The 18,094-nt window shown below is 36.5% G+C and overlaps 1 protein-coding gene across 3 annotated transcripts in view; it reads right to left on the reverse strand.

Annotated features, from left to right (window-relative positions):
* Positions 1-18,094, reverse strand: part of Sbf (SET domain binding factor) — an 82,078-nt gene that overhangs the window by 10,319 nt on the left and 53,665 nt on the right. For all 3 annotated transcript variants that reach the window (XM_071597023.1, XM_071597024.1, XM_071597022.1), the window contains 7 exons: positions 17,675-17,978; positions 14,579-14,888; positions 11,780-11,928; positions 9,147-9,282; positions 7,827-8,015; positions 4,610-4,826; positions 3,947-4,074 (listed from right to left, as the gene is read on the reverse strand). In XM_071597023.1, the coding sequence (XP_071453124.1) occupies positions 3,947-4,074; positions 4,610-4,826; positions 7,827-8,015; positions 9,147-9,282; positions 11,780-11,928; positions 14,579-14,888; positions 17,675-17,978 (1,433 nt within the window). The remainder of the gene's footprint in view (positions 1-3,946; positions 4,075-4,609; positions 4,827-7,826; positions 8,016-9,146; positions 9,283-11,779; positions 11,929-14,578; positions 14,889-17,674; positions 17,979-18,094) is intronic.

Genomic DNA, 18,094 nt, shown 5'->3' on the forward strand with positions numbered 1-18,094 from the left:
TGAAATCTATAGCAACTACAAATGGCTACAGTGAAAAAATGGTGGACAAAATGCTCGGCAAGAAACCCTCCATTAGAGCCCAACGGCTACTTTACAATTCAGGGATAACTATTAAGGGAAAACTTAAGTGGGTAAAATTGCCCTATTATGGTGTCCCGTCCGAAAAAATTAGCAAATTGTTCCCGAAAGACAAATTCAGAATTGCTTTCTATAACAAACAAAATCTAAAAGTGTTCATAAATAAAACTAAAGATAAAGTTGAGCCACTGGAAAATAGTGGGGTATATGAAATGGTTTGCGGGGATTGCAGTGCGAGGTACATCGGACAGAGTGGTCGAGCGGTGCGGACAAGAGCGGAGGAACACGAGGTGCTACAAGAAGTGTAACCTAGCCCAATCCCACTTTGCCAAACACCTGTGGGAGGAAAATCACACCAGTGATTTCATCCCCAAAATTCTACATCGTGAAGAAAAAGGGAGGAGGATGGACAAGAAGGAATAGTTGGAGATCCGGAGAACAATGAAGAAACATCCTTTACTCAATGACATTCTGTTTGAAAACGTATCACCTCTCCTGGAAGCCTCCCTAGCAATAACAGAAAAACAGAACCTCTAACCCCTTCCCCCTAACTCCCATTGACTCCTAACCCGTACCTTTATCCCCATTAGCCATTGACTCAAATTATACCGACCAATGAAATTTTCCCCTTTCTTAACCCACCTTCCAATCCCCCCCACTCACTAACGTTTTTCCTGGTGTTTCCTACCCTCTCTCACATTGTTTCGTACCTACCCCCGTACTCCCCTCCCCGCCCCCTCTTCCCACAACTCCCCCACCCTTTCCAGAAGAGGGTGTATATACAATGATTGTGACTTTAAACTTTGTACCTGAGGATGACGCCGTAGCGTCGAAACTAGTCGTACCTGTAATAAAGTGGTGGATTGGAACAAAGTGTTTCTTTTTCATTTATTAAAATGAACTTCCACAAAGTTGAGGCTGAAACTATTGAACTAAAACCCTCCTTATTCCCCCGATCTTGTGCCCTACAATTTTTATTTTTGTCCTCAACTCAAGAGACACCTTAAAGAAAGGGTAATTATTATACCTCAAAAAATGAGGTGAAGTTAAAAATTCGATAACGACACGCTGTTTAACTCGCGTTGACATAGCACTAGAACACGTCTCCATACTTCCGCTTCTCAAAATATGCTGGATGAATGTAACGACCTCAATTATACATACATGCCACCATGAGTGCTTCTGAATCATTTAAAAAATGATTTACCTCCATTTCTTCACTTGAAATAACAGGGTTACAGCAGTCATTATTCACCAAGAACAAGACGTGACAAGAAAATGATGAGATGTAAACAACACCTTTGGGTGATTTAAATAGTTTTTGTTTTATAACTCTTCATCTCAGTCAGGGCGTCAAATTATTTTTCCCCTTTGTAGGTCACTACTGATTAAATAAAGCTGTGACTTGTAAAATCTCAGTTAATTAAAGAGAGTAAATACTTTTTTGGTATTTAAGGATTTTCGTAAAACATACATTTTATTGCAATATAACATATTGAGTTAGGTTACTACAACCCACCATCTTCAAATTGACGAAAGTATAACATGTATGCACATGTAATCATTATACATGTCTCTCATTATGAAGGAAAATTTTCCCTTGAAACTATTTTAACGGATTAAAAACATGTTTAATGTTTTCCATTTTGTCCTACCTAACATTACTAGGGCATGTGAAAACAGCACAATGAGAAACTTGTTTTGTGGGTCTTGACAATAATGTCCCTGATTTGTTTAAAAAACATTACAAGGTAAGATGTAATGTGATAACACACAGTAATTGCTATTGGGAATGTAATTTCTATATAATTCTATAAATTTAATGAAAAATAAGCAACCAATTAGGTCTAAAATTTTAGCAACTTACATTATGATGGAAGTTTTGCATACAAAGTCACAGAAATTATTGTACAAAGATAGGAAAACAAAATAAATATTTTGATATTAATCAGCATCAACTTCTCACCAACAAACAATATATTGCATAAATAATGCTGCTGGGGGATCTGTATGCCATCACTATTGAAATGATTGAATGTTAGGCTACAAATCTATCTTCTAAATTTAATGGCCCAGGTTTCAGCCATGTTTGCTCAGGGTTATTTGAAGTGGAGTGAAAAATCACCTTTATCACTTTCCAGGGACGTCGAAAGTGCATTTTTCATCACTTTTTTTCTCTTAACTGATGAATGTTTAAGGTTGTAAAAAATATAGAACTATATCTGGATTTAATTCAAATATTTTAACTGCCACTACATAACACTCATATGGGAATTACGAAGGTAGTTTGAAAGATTCTTGTAATCACCACCAGACCTTAGCGCTAGCACATTGAGTTTCCCGTGTAGTAATAGGCATTCCTTTATGAATTAACACGTAATGCATCAGTGCTCTGGGAAGAGATCTATGATGCAAATGCCTCTGTTCTTCTTTTCGTGTAGTGATTTTTGAAGATGGAAAAAATTGAGAATCGAGCAGTGATTAAATACTTCGTAAAGAAAGGTGTGAAAGCAAGGAAATTCATTTTGACTTTCAGAACACTCTGGAGGACTCTGATCCTTCATATTCAACCGTTGCCAAGTGAAGAAACAAGTTTAAGTTTGGTTGAGAGAGCTTAGACAATGATCCGCGTAGTGGTTGGCCAAGATGTCTGGCCACTACTCCAGGAATTATTGCAAAAGTGCATGAAATGGTCATGGAGGATCGCAGACTGAAAGTGCAAGAAATCACTGAAGCTGTAGTGATGTCTTTTGAACAGGCATATTACATTTTAACAGTGGAATTGCATATGAGAACATTGTCCGCTAGATGGGTGCCATGAATCTTGACACAGGATCACAATTGCATCAGAGTGGAAATTTCTGAACAACACTTGACCCGTTTTAAGAGCAACCAATGGGAGTTTCTGCACCAGTTTGTGACCATAGGTTAAACTTGGGTCCAATTTTATATCCCAGAGACAAAACAGCAATTGAAGCATTGGAAGCATGTTAATTCACCACCACCAAAGGCACTATGGTCGGCCAGAAAGGTGATGGCTTCAGTTTTCTGGGATCCAAAAGGGATTCTACTGATAGATTATCTCCCCACTGGTCAAACAATTACAGTAGAATACTACAGAAAATTCTTGAACCAACTACAGCAAAAGATACATGAAAATAAGCACGGTTAGGCAAGGAAGAAAGTCATCTTTCATCGAGAAAATGCACACCCACACAAGTGTCGTTGTCATGGCAAAAATGCATGAATTAAGATACAAATTGTAGCCACATCTAACTTATTTGCCTGATTTGGCTCTAGATTTCCATCTCTTCCCCAAGCTCAAAATTTTACCCGGTGAACGGAGATTCTATTCAAACAAAGAAAAGCCAAAGTAGACACATTTTGCAGGCCTGAAGGAATCTAATTTTTGAGATGGGATTACGACATTGGAACATAGCCGGACCAAGCGCATTAGATAACAGGGAGACTACATTGAAAAATAAAAAAAGTTTCACTGAAGTTAGTCGTTCATTTCTATTCCACTCGAGAACTTTTTAAATTACCCTTGTACTCTGCAATTGTCGGGATTCACTTGGATACCACCTGGATTTTGAATATGTTAAAACGGCATTTCATTTTAATGAGTGTATAATACCTGATCAAAGGTAATGAATAAATGACCATAACACTTTTCTACTTGATATTACACTGTACTCTACACTTGATATTTCCACTATCAATAGGAAAAGTGCTACGATCAATTATTCATTATGTTCGACGTCCACCACATCATGCTTGAAGCTACTCAATTTGCTGATCAAAGATGTTCAAATGGGATTCAATGGCAATACTTTATAAGAGAATACCAGTTACACAATAAACTTACAGGATGCTCATTGTCGGGTGTATACATGAAATTGTAAAACACAGGCGATCGTGCATTCTGCTTTTCAATGTAGTCAAAGACTGACTGACCAAGGTGTTGGCCCATACTGGTACCAGCTAGCCGGCCACCTGAAAAAATAATAATAAGTTAGAAATAAAGCCATTTGAGTTTTATCTATCACATATCAGTTTGTACTGAAATTTTCAAAGCTACACATTTTTCTTAACATAATTTTTCCCTGCTGAACTAATTGCACGAAGGAAACTGTCAAAATAAACCAAACAGGCATCCTTTCAAAGAATATTTTGGTTGAAATTTCTGCAATTACATTCTTCACAAGCCTTAAATGGATTCCACAGCAAAGTTTTGAAGCAAGATCTTTACTGCTATTACTATTGGCCATTTAAATGGAATTTCAAATTTTAAGATTGATTTTTACATAACCTGATTTGCTAGTTATGAATAAATGTGCACAGAAGAAAGTTCTTCATAGTTGGATAAAAAACTGATCAGTATGGTTAATTTTTCCATGCATTTCAAATAGAATTTTGTATATTGACATTACTTCTTATTTGAAAATTTAATTTTCATTCAATTGCAGGCTTGGATGACCATGAAATATAATTATGAATCAATGCACTGTTTACAAAAATGAATACCAACCTGGATAGACACCTTCATCATCAGAGCCAGTCTCAACTCCTTTGTGATGAGAAGATAAGGAACCCTTTTTGTCATCAATGGCAGCAATTCCACTCTCGACCCTCTCCAGCTCTGAGTCCAGTAGAAAGGTTCGAAAGCGACAGGACACATAATGGTATGCCAGGAACCGAAGGTAAGTATCATTGAATTCAAATGCCAGAGGAAACTGCTTATGGATCTGTCAAAGAGACACACACGGAGGATTTACAATATAATAGTGAATGCTAGCATACAGCCCCAGGTTGTCTTACTGGTGTTGGGAAGACTTTTAAGAGGATTCTGCTTGAGAGGCAGTTGTGGAGAGAAGTGTCCCCAATTAAAAAGGATATTAAACTTTGAACCACTCGCTACCTTTGCTATGCTTGTGCATACTTCTAAGCATTGCTTGGTATTTTACTGTTGTAATATTGATTGCTGCAGTAATAATTGCCATATCTGACTACCTAAGTATTCCTCATGGAACCAATGGCATCAGAAGTTACAGATCAAGTAATAGACTTTAATCAAGATCTTGATTTCACAAATACTGCTTATTAAACGTTGCTAATCATCAAAGTGTAGCCCATGGCATGGTGAAAAATTAAAAACATGATGTTATATGGCAAATATGATTGAGTTAGTTAGCTTCACAGTTTAACATTGAAAATTAATAACTTAGCATTTACATGAAACTAGAGGAAAACAATAAAAATCTTGAGAAGCCAAAAAAATTAATTAATTTGATAGAGTATGAGTTCAAAAAATTTTAAATACATGTCAATCCTGAGACCAGTTTCAGAGTTTGCAGAAGATTTTTTTTTGTCTTCATTCACTGTTTCTAAATCCATCAAGTAATTATCATGTTCCAATGCCATGACCCTACTTTGAAACGAGTTCAAGGGGAATTCTTCTTTCAATTGCAATTCACTTCCAGGAGTTTCATGTTGTATTAAGGGAGTATCACATTTTTTTCACATGTTTCCATTAGATATATGACTTAAATCATTTTCTTATGCATGTATGTTAGTATATGGCTATAGATATATGACTTAAATCATTTTCTTATGCATGTATGTTAGTATATGGTTACTGGTATAATTATTTTAGCAAAATTTTTATCATTTCATACTCCACCAATTGGTCCAAGGTCCCTTTGCAAAATATTAAAAACTAATCTTTTGCATTTCAAACATGAATCCTTTACGTAAAAACTTAATTTTAGAATAGAAATAGCAAAGAAAGAATTTTTATGAATTTATCTAGAATTATGAGTTATCAGGAAAATTTAGCCACTCAATGGGAAATCAAAATGTAAGGAGCTCTATAAAACTGCATAATTATTGGGATAGACTAAATATCCAGATTCATAGAGTATCAATATTAGAATATCAAAAACTTTAAAAAAATTATTCTAATGTTGTAGACCATTAAATCACAAAAATGGGTATCCATTTACTTTTTGAAACAAAAAGTTATCTTAGTGTAAGTGGGACCATTTAATACCCATCACTGTCTACACGTACGTTCAAATGTCAATCCAGTTCAAGTACCTATTTTCACACTCTTTCTTTGAAAAGAAATTACTTAAACTTGAACATCTGGGCAGTTCATCCTAAAAAAATAGGGATTAAATGAAAAATATTAAGCCTAATACATTGTCTGGGCACGATGAAATATCCGCTCTTATATTTAAGGATCTAGCTTTGGAAATTACACAGTTTCTAGAAATAATATTTAAGAAGTTGCTGGTAGATCACAAGGTAACCAGAGATTGGCAAACATAACAACAATTTCAAAAACGAAGCCAAGGAGGAACTGAGTAATTACAGACCTATTTCCCTTACATCCATTGTGTGCAAGGTTATGGAACATCTAGTTGCCAGTTTGATCTTGAGATACCTTGATAATCAGGGGTTATCAATGAAATAGCAAAACGGCATCTGAAAACGTATCTCCTGCGAGATACAACTTACACTTTTTGTTCATGATATTCTTCCTTTGAGAGAGAGCAATGTTCCGGTGGATGCAATTTTTCTAGATCTTAAGAAAGCCTTCAAAAAGGCACCTCAGAGTAAACTACTCGCAAAGCTAAAAGCACATGGCATTGATAAAAATATCAGGGGTTGGATTGAAAACTTTGAATGGTTGGGTACAAAGAGTAGTGGTAGATGGAGTTGGCTCAAATACAGTAGAAGTTACTACAGGTTTTCCCCTGTTAAGTGTTATCGGACCTCTTTTATTCCTACTTTACATTAACGACATGACTCCGTAGCCACTAGTTAGATGCGTTTATTTGCTGACGATGCAGTGGTTTACCATGAAATCCGTTATCCTGAGGACACAGCAGCTTTATCAGATGACCTTAATGCTATACAACGCTGGCTTGACACTTTGCAATTAGAATTAAACGTAAAAAAGTGCACAGCCATAAATTTTTGGAAAAAGAGCAATTCCCTGTTGAACGCCCACCACATTGTGAATACCAAATGGGATGTGTAGCTCAATTAAATACCTAGGCGCTACCCTCACTCACGATCTCTTCTGGGTGAAACACATGGGGAATACGTGGACAAGTTAACAAAACACTGTGCTTAATTAGAAGAGTACTGGGTACATGTGATGAAAAGGTCAAAAAGAAATGTTATCTGTTGCTTGTTAGGCCTCATTTAGAATATACTGTGAAGATATGGGATCCTCACGAAGTTGGATTAATTGCAGACTTGGATCGCAAGCAGTGTAGAGGAGCAAATTTGTAAAACGTTGTTATGATACATTTAGTGTATCCAAAATAGTAGAGCTGCTAGGCTGGGAATCTATCAATAGAACGAAGGTTAAATTACATATTGAAGCTCTTGCATAAATTGAGAGTCTCTTTAGCAGAGATGTTGACAATATACTATTAACCCTATTATACTACAGTAATAGATATCACGTCAACAAAATTAGAGATTAAGTATAGAACAGGTAGATTTAAGATGTCATTTTTCCCCAAACGAGAAGGGATCATAATAACACTATCCAACCACGGTAGGGTCATGTTCCGGTAAAAATTATTCTGGTGGTGTATTCACCCCCTCCCACACACCATAGCGGCAGCTTGCAGGGTACATAAATAATAAATAAAAAGCTGTTGGTAAGTCAAGGTTAGCTACTTATCATGCATGCTATGAAAAATAAGGTGTTATCTAACACCAATTACCTGATGGACAACATCTAGGAACTGAAGGAAAGTGGGAGCAAATGCACTTGTTTGGGAGGAAGGTGCCGTTAGGTTGCTACGACGTGAGAATCGATGACCAAACGCCAACCATTCTTTTTCCACGAGGACTCTGAAGCCCTCTACGGTGCGGTAGTGCGGATCTAGACACAGCTGAGCCACTGAGGAGACCTGAAAATAAGAGAATAGACATTAAGTACCAGGGCACAAGTGAGGACGTACATGTAGCAAATGTGAAAACAAATTTTCCACACACATTTAGATGTTTTACACAAATCACGTGCTTCTTTCAATGTTCTTTTGTCATTTTATTCAACATTTTTTTAAATTACCAAACATCACCCAAATTTTTCCCTTTTTAGTGCTCTCGCGAGCTAGTTTTCAAATGATGGTCTTGGGGAGAAATCCGTATGCGGGAGAAGTGGATTCATGGCAAAATTGAGTGATAGGAGAATGCTGAAGACTTTGGCGAACAGGAAGACAAATGCTGTGCAATTAATGTGGGGGGAGAAAAAGATAAAGTCTTGTTTGATGGAATGCAGGCCATAGAGAATATACTTATTTGAAGAATAGCTCATTGAAAGCTGCTTGACCGATGTTAATAATTCAAAGCAGTCAGGCTTTTAAAAACATGTATTAAACTGCAATATTCATTATTCTAATTAATTTTATATAGCTGCAGAATTTGAATGATCCTTCAGGAAGACCACAGCATATTTTTATGGAATAAGGAAACAAAGTCAGGAATTGAAATCCCTTAAGTGATTGGCCACCTCATATACACTGCTGTCATTGCACTTTTGTAAGCAGCACAACATTTTTGGGAATTAAAAGCTAACTAATAATAATAATGTAAGCAATGAGTGATACTGCCACAACTCTCATCATTATTCCGAGTTCCAAAATGAGATTTGAGAAGAGTATATTTTGGCTGTATGAACAGGGCTAAAAGAAGTATATAGGTACACAATATTCATATTTAATTACTAATAAAATGGAGAAGTGCTTCAATGTAGACAATAAAGGGTCTTGGTATTCCATGTTTTTGTTTTCCTCTTTGGTGCGAGTGATTTTTGGTTTACATTATATTTTTTGTGTTGCACAAAATAAATTTTCCTTGGATTAAAAAAATTAAGATGCTTTAAATTAATGAGAGATAGTACTCATCTAAATAAACTGAATAAATTAAAACATTTTGATCAAATATCAAAGTGCATCTCAATATGTGCAATAACTCACATTCAACACACACATCTTTTTCATTTAGATCACAACACTCTTTCAATTATAAAAATATTTCACCTGGCACGTAATGTCAGACCCTTCCTCAAGGCATATCATCACAGACGAACCCTGGACATCAAGTAAATCAACAGCTGCACCAGCCAACTGCATTATGTTCTGCAACTGCTGAAGCCATTCCGAACTTTCAATAAGCCTGAGTAAAAAAAATCATATGCAAAACAATATGAGTGGCAGTACATAAAATTTAACACAATATATGCTAGATAACAAAACAAAATCATTCAGGCAGTAAAGCCCAAAAGAAGAGAGAGTAATCAAAGTTAAATGTTACCTTTCCCCAACAAAATACGAAATTCAAAGAATTCAAGATTAAACTCTAAAATATGCAGGAAAATTTATACTTGGTTTCATGTTTGAAAAATCAACTTACTCCATAAATTTATTTTCCACTTGGTATCTTGGGGTTAGGTTAACACAAAATTTGACAGAGAAAGAGGAAGGCCTGAACACATAGTTTGCACAAGAAGTGAGATATTCAATGAAACCAGACAGATATCTGGAAGAAAAGATTTCCACTTTCTAAGAAATGAAAAATAACAAATAATCCAAAATTTTTTCAAGAAATAAAGATGATTGGAGATAGCATTTCAAAAAAGCTAACAGTATGAGGCAATAAAAATAGAGAATGTCCACAAGAAAATTTGAAGCATAGAGGTTATTTTACACTGAAATACTCTAAACACACAAGATACATTTAAATGCATCATAATTGTATTATATAAATGGCAAATATTAATAAGTTTATGATGGGATAAAAACATTGGGAAATGATCACCCACTGATCACAATAATTTATAATGATGATCAACTCCTAGGTATAAAACCAAGGAGATAATCATAAATGCTATCAAAAATAATATTGCATTTCTGCTGCAATTCAAAATTAGTGGACTAAAAATTGTATAAATATGCTTAACACGTTAAATGACCATCCTAATCCAGAAATTTTATAACGCAGGAATTCACAACTTTTGCAAAGGGTCTCTTCTATAAGCCTATACATCATAAAGGCTCCTACTCATTGTCATTATTCCATTGACAAAAAATGAGTGAAGTAATTAAGTTTTACACTTCAATATATTACAACAGAGGAAAACCAACAATCACTATTGATTTTAAAGAGGAGTTACTTTATACACACACCGTCTATCCCAAAATGCTAAATATGAAGCAGCTAAGTCTACATGACAAGTGTAAAAAGTAACTCTTCATACTCTTTCCTTATTTCTAATTCTTCTCTAACACAATTCCATACAACATCCTTTAACTTTCAACATGCATTGAATACCATTGTTTGTACTAAGTATCAGTCAACGTGAACTCTCAATTTGCCTTGTGGCCTATAGGCTCACATGAATGAAGTCTTGGAAAACTGAACAGCAGAATGAAAAGTAACAACCTAGTAAGAATAACCATGCCAAGAATGCATGCCAAGCAAATTCCTTGAGGATTACTTATAAATTACATTCACTGCTGCTCTTAAGACCTATGAGTTATCCGAGCAAACCTTGGGGGATCTTCACCAACAAATACAGGATCCCATATGAGTAGGAATGTTCAATAATTCCTTATAAAATCCAAGGGATGAAGCTTGCAGTATCAAAAAAGGTTTGCTTTTAGTGAGCCTCATCTCTCACTAAACTGCTGTTGGAGGTTCATTTATATTGATCACATGGTTTCATTTCCATAGTCATTTGAAGCGACAAATTTTTGTTTATTTAGATAAATGGAAAAAATGAGATTTAAGACCTTACACTGAAGGTCAAAACCAACTTGGATGAAGTTCATGGTACATCTACTTCTGGGACTGCCACTGTTTAAAGTTCGGGAAATAAGATCAAACATGGACGCACATCTACAAATGATTTACATCATTTAGAGCATACAATGGCAGGGACTTTCCCTGAAATGATAGACAAAATCCACGATATGGTTGTGTTTCATAATAGTTGAGGCCACAGGCATATCACAAGGAAAGTTTTTTTAAAAAGTAGCGTTATCACAACATTTGAGCGAAGAAATCAAGAAAATAATCCTCGTTTGGCAAAGAAAAAAAATCACTTCAATCAAGACAATGCACGGATGCCCACCTGTGTAGTTTAACAGTGAAAATTATGGAATTACAGTTTGAATTATTACAACATCTACCGTATTCACTAGAATTGGCTCCCAGTGGTTTTTTTTATATCCAACTTGAAAAAATGGCTTGGCAAAAAAAGGATTCATGTCGAATGAGGATGCTATCGCCAACACAGTTGCCTATTTTGAGGATCTTCTGAAAACTTACTTTTAGGATGGTTTAAAAAAGTACGAGAAATATTGGGAAAAATTTTACAAGCTAAAAGGAGAGTATTGAAAAATACAAAAATCTATCCAAAATAATTTTTCCTAAGGTCTAACTAAACGACCGATGTATCACACAATAAGTTTAAATGATGGCATTGAGAGCTCAAGGCCACTTATTTTCTTGCTGGTGGTACACGGGGAATAAACAGTAATTTGTTTACTATGAATTTATTTCACATGGGTTTAACAGTGATAATACATGCACATTACCGTTTGAATATCATAATTGGATTGTAGAAGGGAAGATTGGACAAAGATGCAAATTAAATTTTCATTCAACTCACTTGTGAAAACTCTGCTCTGGCTCTGCACTGGAAGATGAGCTGGGTATGCATGCCCGCATTAGTTTCTTGAAGGACGTTTTAGTGTGCCTCACGTCAAAGTACTCCACTGGTATAAAATCGGCTTTGGCCGGTGACTCAGACTTCATGCCCTGAGTCAGAAAATTATTATTAATATTATAAAACTGATATCTGCTTGAAGTTATACATAAACATTTGCATGCCACATGTTTTACGACCATTGTAATAATTGACAGGTTGGAAATAAAAAAATTGGGTGACTTTCAGGAAATTTAATTTTACATTAGACCAAGGACAACAGCTGTAGACCTTACTTTAAAAAAAAATTCAAAATCTTAACCATTCCTTTGTACATATTCCACGTTATTATTATTGTCCAGCAAAACAAAGCCATGTTCAATCTGATAACCAATGCTGATGTCCATGGGCACAGCACAAGAGGTTGTAATAACTTGAGGATAATTGCCCATAAATCAGATATGTTTGCATATGAACCCTTGTCATGCTGGCACGAAATCCCTGAAATCATTACTCAGAAAACTAGAGGAAATGGAAAATTTTTTGTCATTAAAATCTAAATTTTATCACTTCCTGTGTGACCATCACAGTGCATGACTTCATGTCTCTCTCGGTAGATACATAATTTTATTCTTATATTTATGCTGTTACTGCTCCTGTTTTTTTACTTGTGACTGTACATTTGTATTAAAACTCAGCTTGGAATGTATTGTTGTTTATCTGCAATATTTGAAATCAATATGACGTGTTCTACACAAGTCTCAAAAATGTCTTTTAGAAACCAATAAACAAGATCATTACATCTCCCACCAGTGCCACCTTTTCCAGATGTTTCGATAACGGTATTAACTTGAATATGTTTCTTTCATGTATCTACTCACACACATTGTAGATGAAATTATTCATACACAATTGGCCGATTCTCAGTATTTTTCAGTAGCCTCCTTCAACCTAATTTTAAACTATTTTCCCAGTTTACAAGGTAATCTTACTTTAAGGCATTCTGGTCAGTCCACATCTGGGTTAACTCAATTACAGTTAATCTATTATAATTTACCTTATCTATACTTTACTCTTCTCCTCTGCTCTATACTAGTCTATTATCATTTCTCCAATAACCAAATCTATCCTTCCATCCCATCTCTTACAGTCATAAAATATCTTTGTTCTCTCCAATTATATTTATGAATTTTCCCGTACTAAACATTACCCTAAAATTTCAAGTCCCTGTTCTGCATTCTTCTATGCTGCTGCTCTTCACTTCAATTTGCAAAGATTTCATGATATGGATGCAGAACCCTTGATTCTCCCACTGCCAGGCACAAATTGTGGCCCAGTGGATGGAGTCCCACATTTGCCAGGAATCATACTCTAATCTATGTTCATCATTGTTTTGTGTGATAGTTAATTGCTGTTTTCCCACTGCTTTCCTAAACAGTGTTTTTAATTTGACATCACCACTCAAATGGCCGCATCACCGGGGACATGTGCCTTTGAGTCACCTCACTAAACACAAAAGGTGCTATTTTGGAGCAATAAAGATGTGTACTATGACTTTTTCAATATTTTCCTCTTGTTGTGGCTTCCAGAAGAAATAATTCCCCCTATAAGGAGATTTTTAACTTTTTAAAAGACAGCAATAATGAGATTGGGAATGGGAGATCTGAATTAGAATCTCCAAAGAAGTACTCTGCATTCTCTTCACTGTTATCAACTATTTCGAAAAATATAATGGAATTTGAACAGGAGATTAGAGCACTATAAGCTACATGAGGAAATGATAACAACTATTGACTAGAGTAAATAGTAAAAAATTAAAAAAAATATTTTCTTGGTTTTATAATATTGTGCATCACCTTACTGCTCTACCCTCCTACATGTAGTCACCATATTTCCAACCCTTCTGCCTCTCTACTCCTCTTTCCATGCTTTACTGTATCATGTTAGAAAGGGGTGAATCCCCTGAATGCCTCTTTGCCCAGCCAATCACTGTCAGCCTATTTTGCCCCATTCCATTTTTGTCACCATCCATTTCCGGTTCTCCATCGTCACATATCTCAAACCCTCTTCTCCCCCTATTTTCCTTCCTATCAATTATTATTATTATTCTACCAGTTAAGGTAGGTTTTGGACGGACAAAGCCTATACAATTGTACAACATTATATACTGTATACTTGCCTCTCCTAACAAATAACACAACCTTGAATTGGGCATTATGATAACACCCTCTTCAATTCTGTATATTATTCTTCCCTCCCTTCATTCTGTCCAATAAGCCCATCCTATTCCTGCTCCTTCCTCACTCATCCAATATCCTCCCTTTAATTAGTCTTCAATATCCCACTGCCAATCAATATGCTTTGCATCCATATTTCCTGCATCCTTTTGACTACTACCAAAAATTCCCTCTTCGCCCATTTCAACATGCTTAGCACTTCCTCGTTTGTTTTCTTTTCATTCCACTTCACCATTATGTAAGGATTTTAATTTTGACTGCTCTGCCTCAATACATGGAAACACCAGCATTTCATCAAGTATATTTTGCGTGGAAAACCATATAAATATTTTGTTTCCCAATAAGTAACACCTCAGACTATTAACTAACATGGAACAGCCAAAAGAACATGCAGCAAGGGTTAAAGATTTCCCACCCACCTTTTATAAAAATGGTTAAAGTGTGTGATTGAGATGGATTCAATCCACTATGGCAAGATTTCGGGTACTGGATGACCCAAGGGATACAAAAACCTCAATGCACCTACCTTCATTTGGGCTTTCTCTCCAAATATGTACATTGCTGCCCTTTGGAACGTTTGGACGCACTCTGTGCCAGAATCGGAATCTGACGAGAGTCTGGGGTTGGCGTGCCGGCTGGGGCCCATCCCATTCGCATTGGAGCTGGGGGCAGGAGGGGGGCCCATGTGACCCATGCCGGAGGAGGGGGAGGGGCCACCCCCAGAGGAGTGTGTGGGGGGAAGGTGGGAGAGGGAACTCTGGGAGTTATGCCGCCTGTCCTTGAGGGATCCCCATCGCCCAAATGCACTCCTTGGACCCTTGCCACCGCTGGACCTGCTGTTCAAAGGGAGACCACCATTTTTTCCATTATTTTATTGCCATGGAGAATACAAAACTCTCTTATTGTTAGCAACAGTCACAGTAATGATAATATCAATTAGAAAACACAACCTAAAATATTCTGCCATGTACACATACAAGGAAGACTAACATGCAGGGCATTTGAAATTACTTGAAATTAATCAATTTGGTCATTATGAACTTTAATTCTTTCAACAAATATCATCCACTCATATCACCAATTTAGATGAAAGTGGTACATGTACCATAAATCATAATTACAAATTAACAGGCACCAGTCCCAACCCCTGTAGGGATTAATGATGATTAATTTCCTCCTCCTTATCCTTATTAGTTTTTTGTTATGCAATTCTTGGTGCTTTTCTTTTCACTTCTGCCAATGCTCCATTTCATCTCCACACACCCTAATTAATCTTTGTGAATATTAAATATAAGCATTTCATTACTAAAGGATGGTCCAAATCCACACATGAAGCCAAATGAGATATTGACTGCCACTAAACCTACTTCCAAACATAATTTAATCTAATTGGTGCACCTATCTGTTTCCCCAGGCATTTTCCATATACAAAACTAATATGATTTTTCTCTTCAATCATTCCGTGGAGGACACTCCTTTTACATACTTTCATTCATGATCTTTTCCTGATTTTACAGTCGAATATATCACCCTTTCCCCTGAGCATTTGGGATCTGATTATGAATTATTTAATGGACCATCCCTTATTGCTTTATGTGCCACTGATACAACTAATGTTGATTTGGTTGCAGATGTGCTTATGGAAGGAACTTAACGGTTGATGCCTTGACAAACTCAAACTAGTATAACAAAAGAAACGCCACTCTCATTATTAATTCCATATCCTCACATTAAATTCCCAATTTGCACATCAAACTTCATATTTTTAAGCAAATTCAGACCTTCTCCACATTTTTTCTCTAATTATTGAAGAAAGAGTTTCTTCTGAAGATTTTCTGCCTTAACTAAACACTGAATTCTAATCGCCCATCTCTATCAAGTACATTTTTTCTTCAGGGCATTTTCGTAATTATATTTTCTAATTGATCATACAAAATGTAACTTCTTCCAGCAGGTGACTCCTTGTCAGCATGCACACCTGTATCACCACTTGATTAGTCAGGTTTGCTTTTACCTTTACCGAAAATCCTGCAACTCCCCTGCTCTATATTCACTATCCTTCTCCACAGTTTCCTAGTTAGCACTGTGGCTACTCTGCATTAACTCTACCCTCTCGCCACTGTGAAATGCCCTTAAGCCATCTCTCTAATGATCCCTGCTGTGTTTCCACCTCATCTCACATCTAACAACGACTGCACAACATTTATGCTTTGTTATGTATTTTTTTTAATTTTAACAAACATAAATGTTTTCATCAGTCATTAAAAGTAATAGTAATTACTTAATGTGTATAAATTATATCCCCTATGTATCTCCAATGTGCCTTTCATCTTTGAACCCTTTTCACAGAGGCTTATTCTTTTTCTATGGCTTACTATAGCATGCCCATTCCTGGAATTTATCTTAAGGAGATTTGAGGAAGATGACAATAAAAAAGTCTACGCAATGTTTCTACAAGACAAACACAATTTGCCACCTCAAAAATGTTTTGCACTGTAGCAAATAGAGCTGAATTAATAAAATATCTACTTTCCTTAGAACAATCAGTTATTTCCCAAGATTCTACCAAAATGTTAAGGCACATTTACATTCTAATCACCTCAGGACTGGATAGCATTTTTGAACTTCTTTGCCCCTTTTCTCCTGCATTTTTATGAAATTGCATTATTTTGACATATCACAGTTATCAACCAGAGCAGGATTCAAACCTGGATGCCTTGATGTACGGCAGAGTGCTTTAATCAGTTAAGCTACTGAGGTGTCCTTTTCTGCTTCACAATTTTGGGGGCTTTTAAGGAAAAAGAGGTTTTGACAAAATACCACACATATAATGTCACAGGCATTCGTAGTTATGCGTGATGCACCACAGTTCAAGACGTTTTAGCCAACTTTAAACACTAGGCGAGTTTTACCTTTGACAAATTCCAAGAAACTGGAGGAGATGCCATGACAGTAACTATTAATGGAGTCATCCACTAAATGCACATTACAATGCAACAACTTCAGAGTGTAAAATCGTTTTCCTTGACCGGTATTCACACCCGGATCCCTCAAATTTCGGCCGAGTGCTTTAGCCAGTTAAGCTACCAAGGCATCCTCTTACACTCCTGACATTTGGGGGGCTTTAAAAGATTTCACCCCGGTCAAGGTGAATGATTTTCACACTCTGAAACGGATGCATTACAATGCACACTTAGCGGATGACTCCATTGAAAGTTACCGTCGTGGCATCTCCTGCAGTTTCTTGGAATTAACCTGAGGTTGATTTACTGGGTAGAGCTCACCTTGAACTACACCCAATGACATCTGAAATTCCCATATTTTTACCAATCACTACTAATATCAAGTTTCCATTGTCACATAAGGCTGACCTCTATAAAAGCAACAGCCTTTACAGAAGAGTCTGGGCATAGCACTAAATCCATAATAAGTAGGAGACATAGGGGAGAAATATAGAAAATAACAACGGGCAAGAAATGGGCTTCCAATTTACTTAGTGAGCAGGTTTAACGACTGTCCAATTGGCCGTAAGACAGCCATTGCTTCCATTATTTTCATCGCAAACTCCACTTCCCATTCAAAACAACCACAAACAATGAGCACACTTAAAGTGTCCTCTAACCTCAGAGTCCCCATGGCCTTGTTGAACGGATTGGTACGGCGCGATGATTCTGGGGTTAGGGTGTTACCAGCAACACTGTGAAGGTGATCTTCGGCTGCCAGCAATAATGAGTCTATGCTAAGGCTGCTATCGGACATCCCCCAACCTCCTCCAGCTGTCATTACTATGGCTCCACCTGCCCCTTGCAGTCGCATCATGGCAATTGGCGTGCTTGCCACAAGGGCAGAGAGATACTTCTCCTGTTCTGTGCTAGCTGTCGTTGCCGATGGATGTGTAGATGAATGGCTAATATCCACACCCGAAGCTGCAGGGTTACAAAGAAATCACAAGTCAAAACTTTTACACATTGCAGAGAACAACGATGTGATGATTTGATATGATGAGAATGGTGAAGTATTTAAAAGCAAGCAGCTAAAAAAA

Source organism: Hetaerina americana, unplaced genomic scaffold, assembly GCF_022747635.1.
Source record: "Hetaerina americana unplaced genomic scaffold, ioHetAmer1.1.p SCAF_8, whole genome shotgun sequence".
NCBI classification, from domain to species: domain Eukaryota; kingdom Metazoa; phylum Arthropoda; class Insecta; order Odonata; family Calopterygidae; genus Hetaerina; species Hetaerina americana.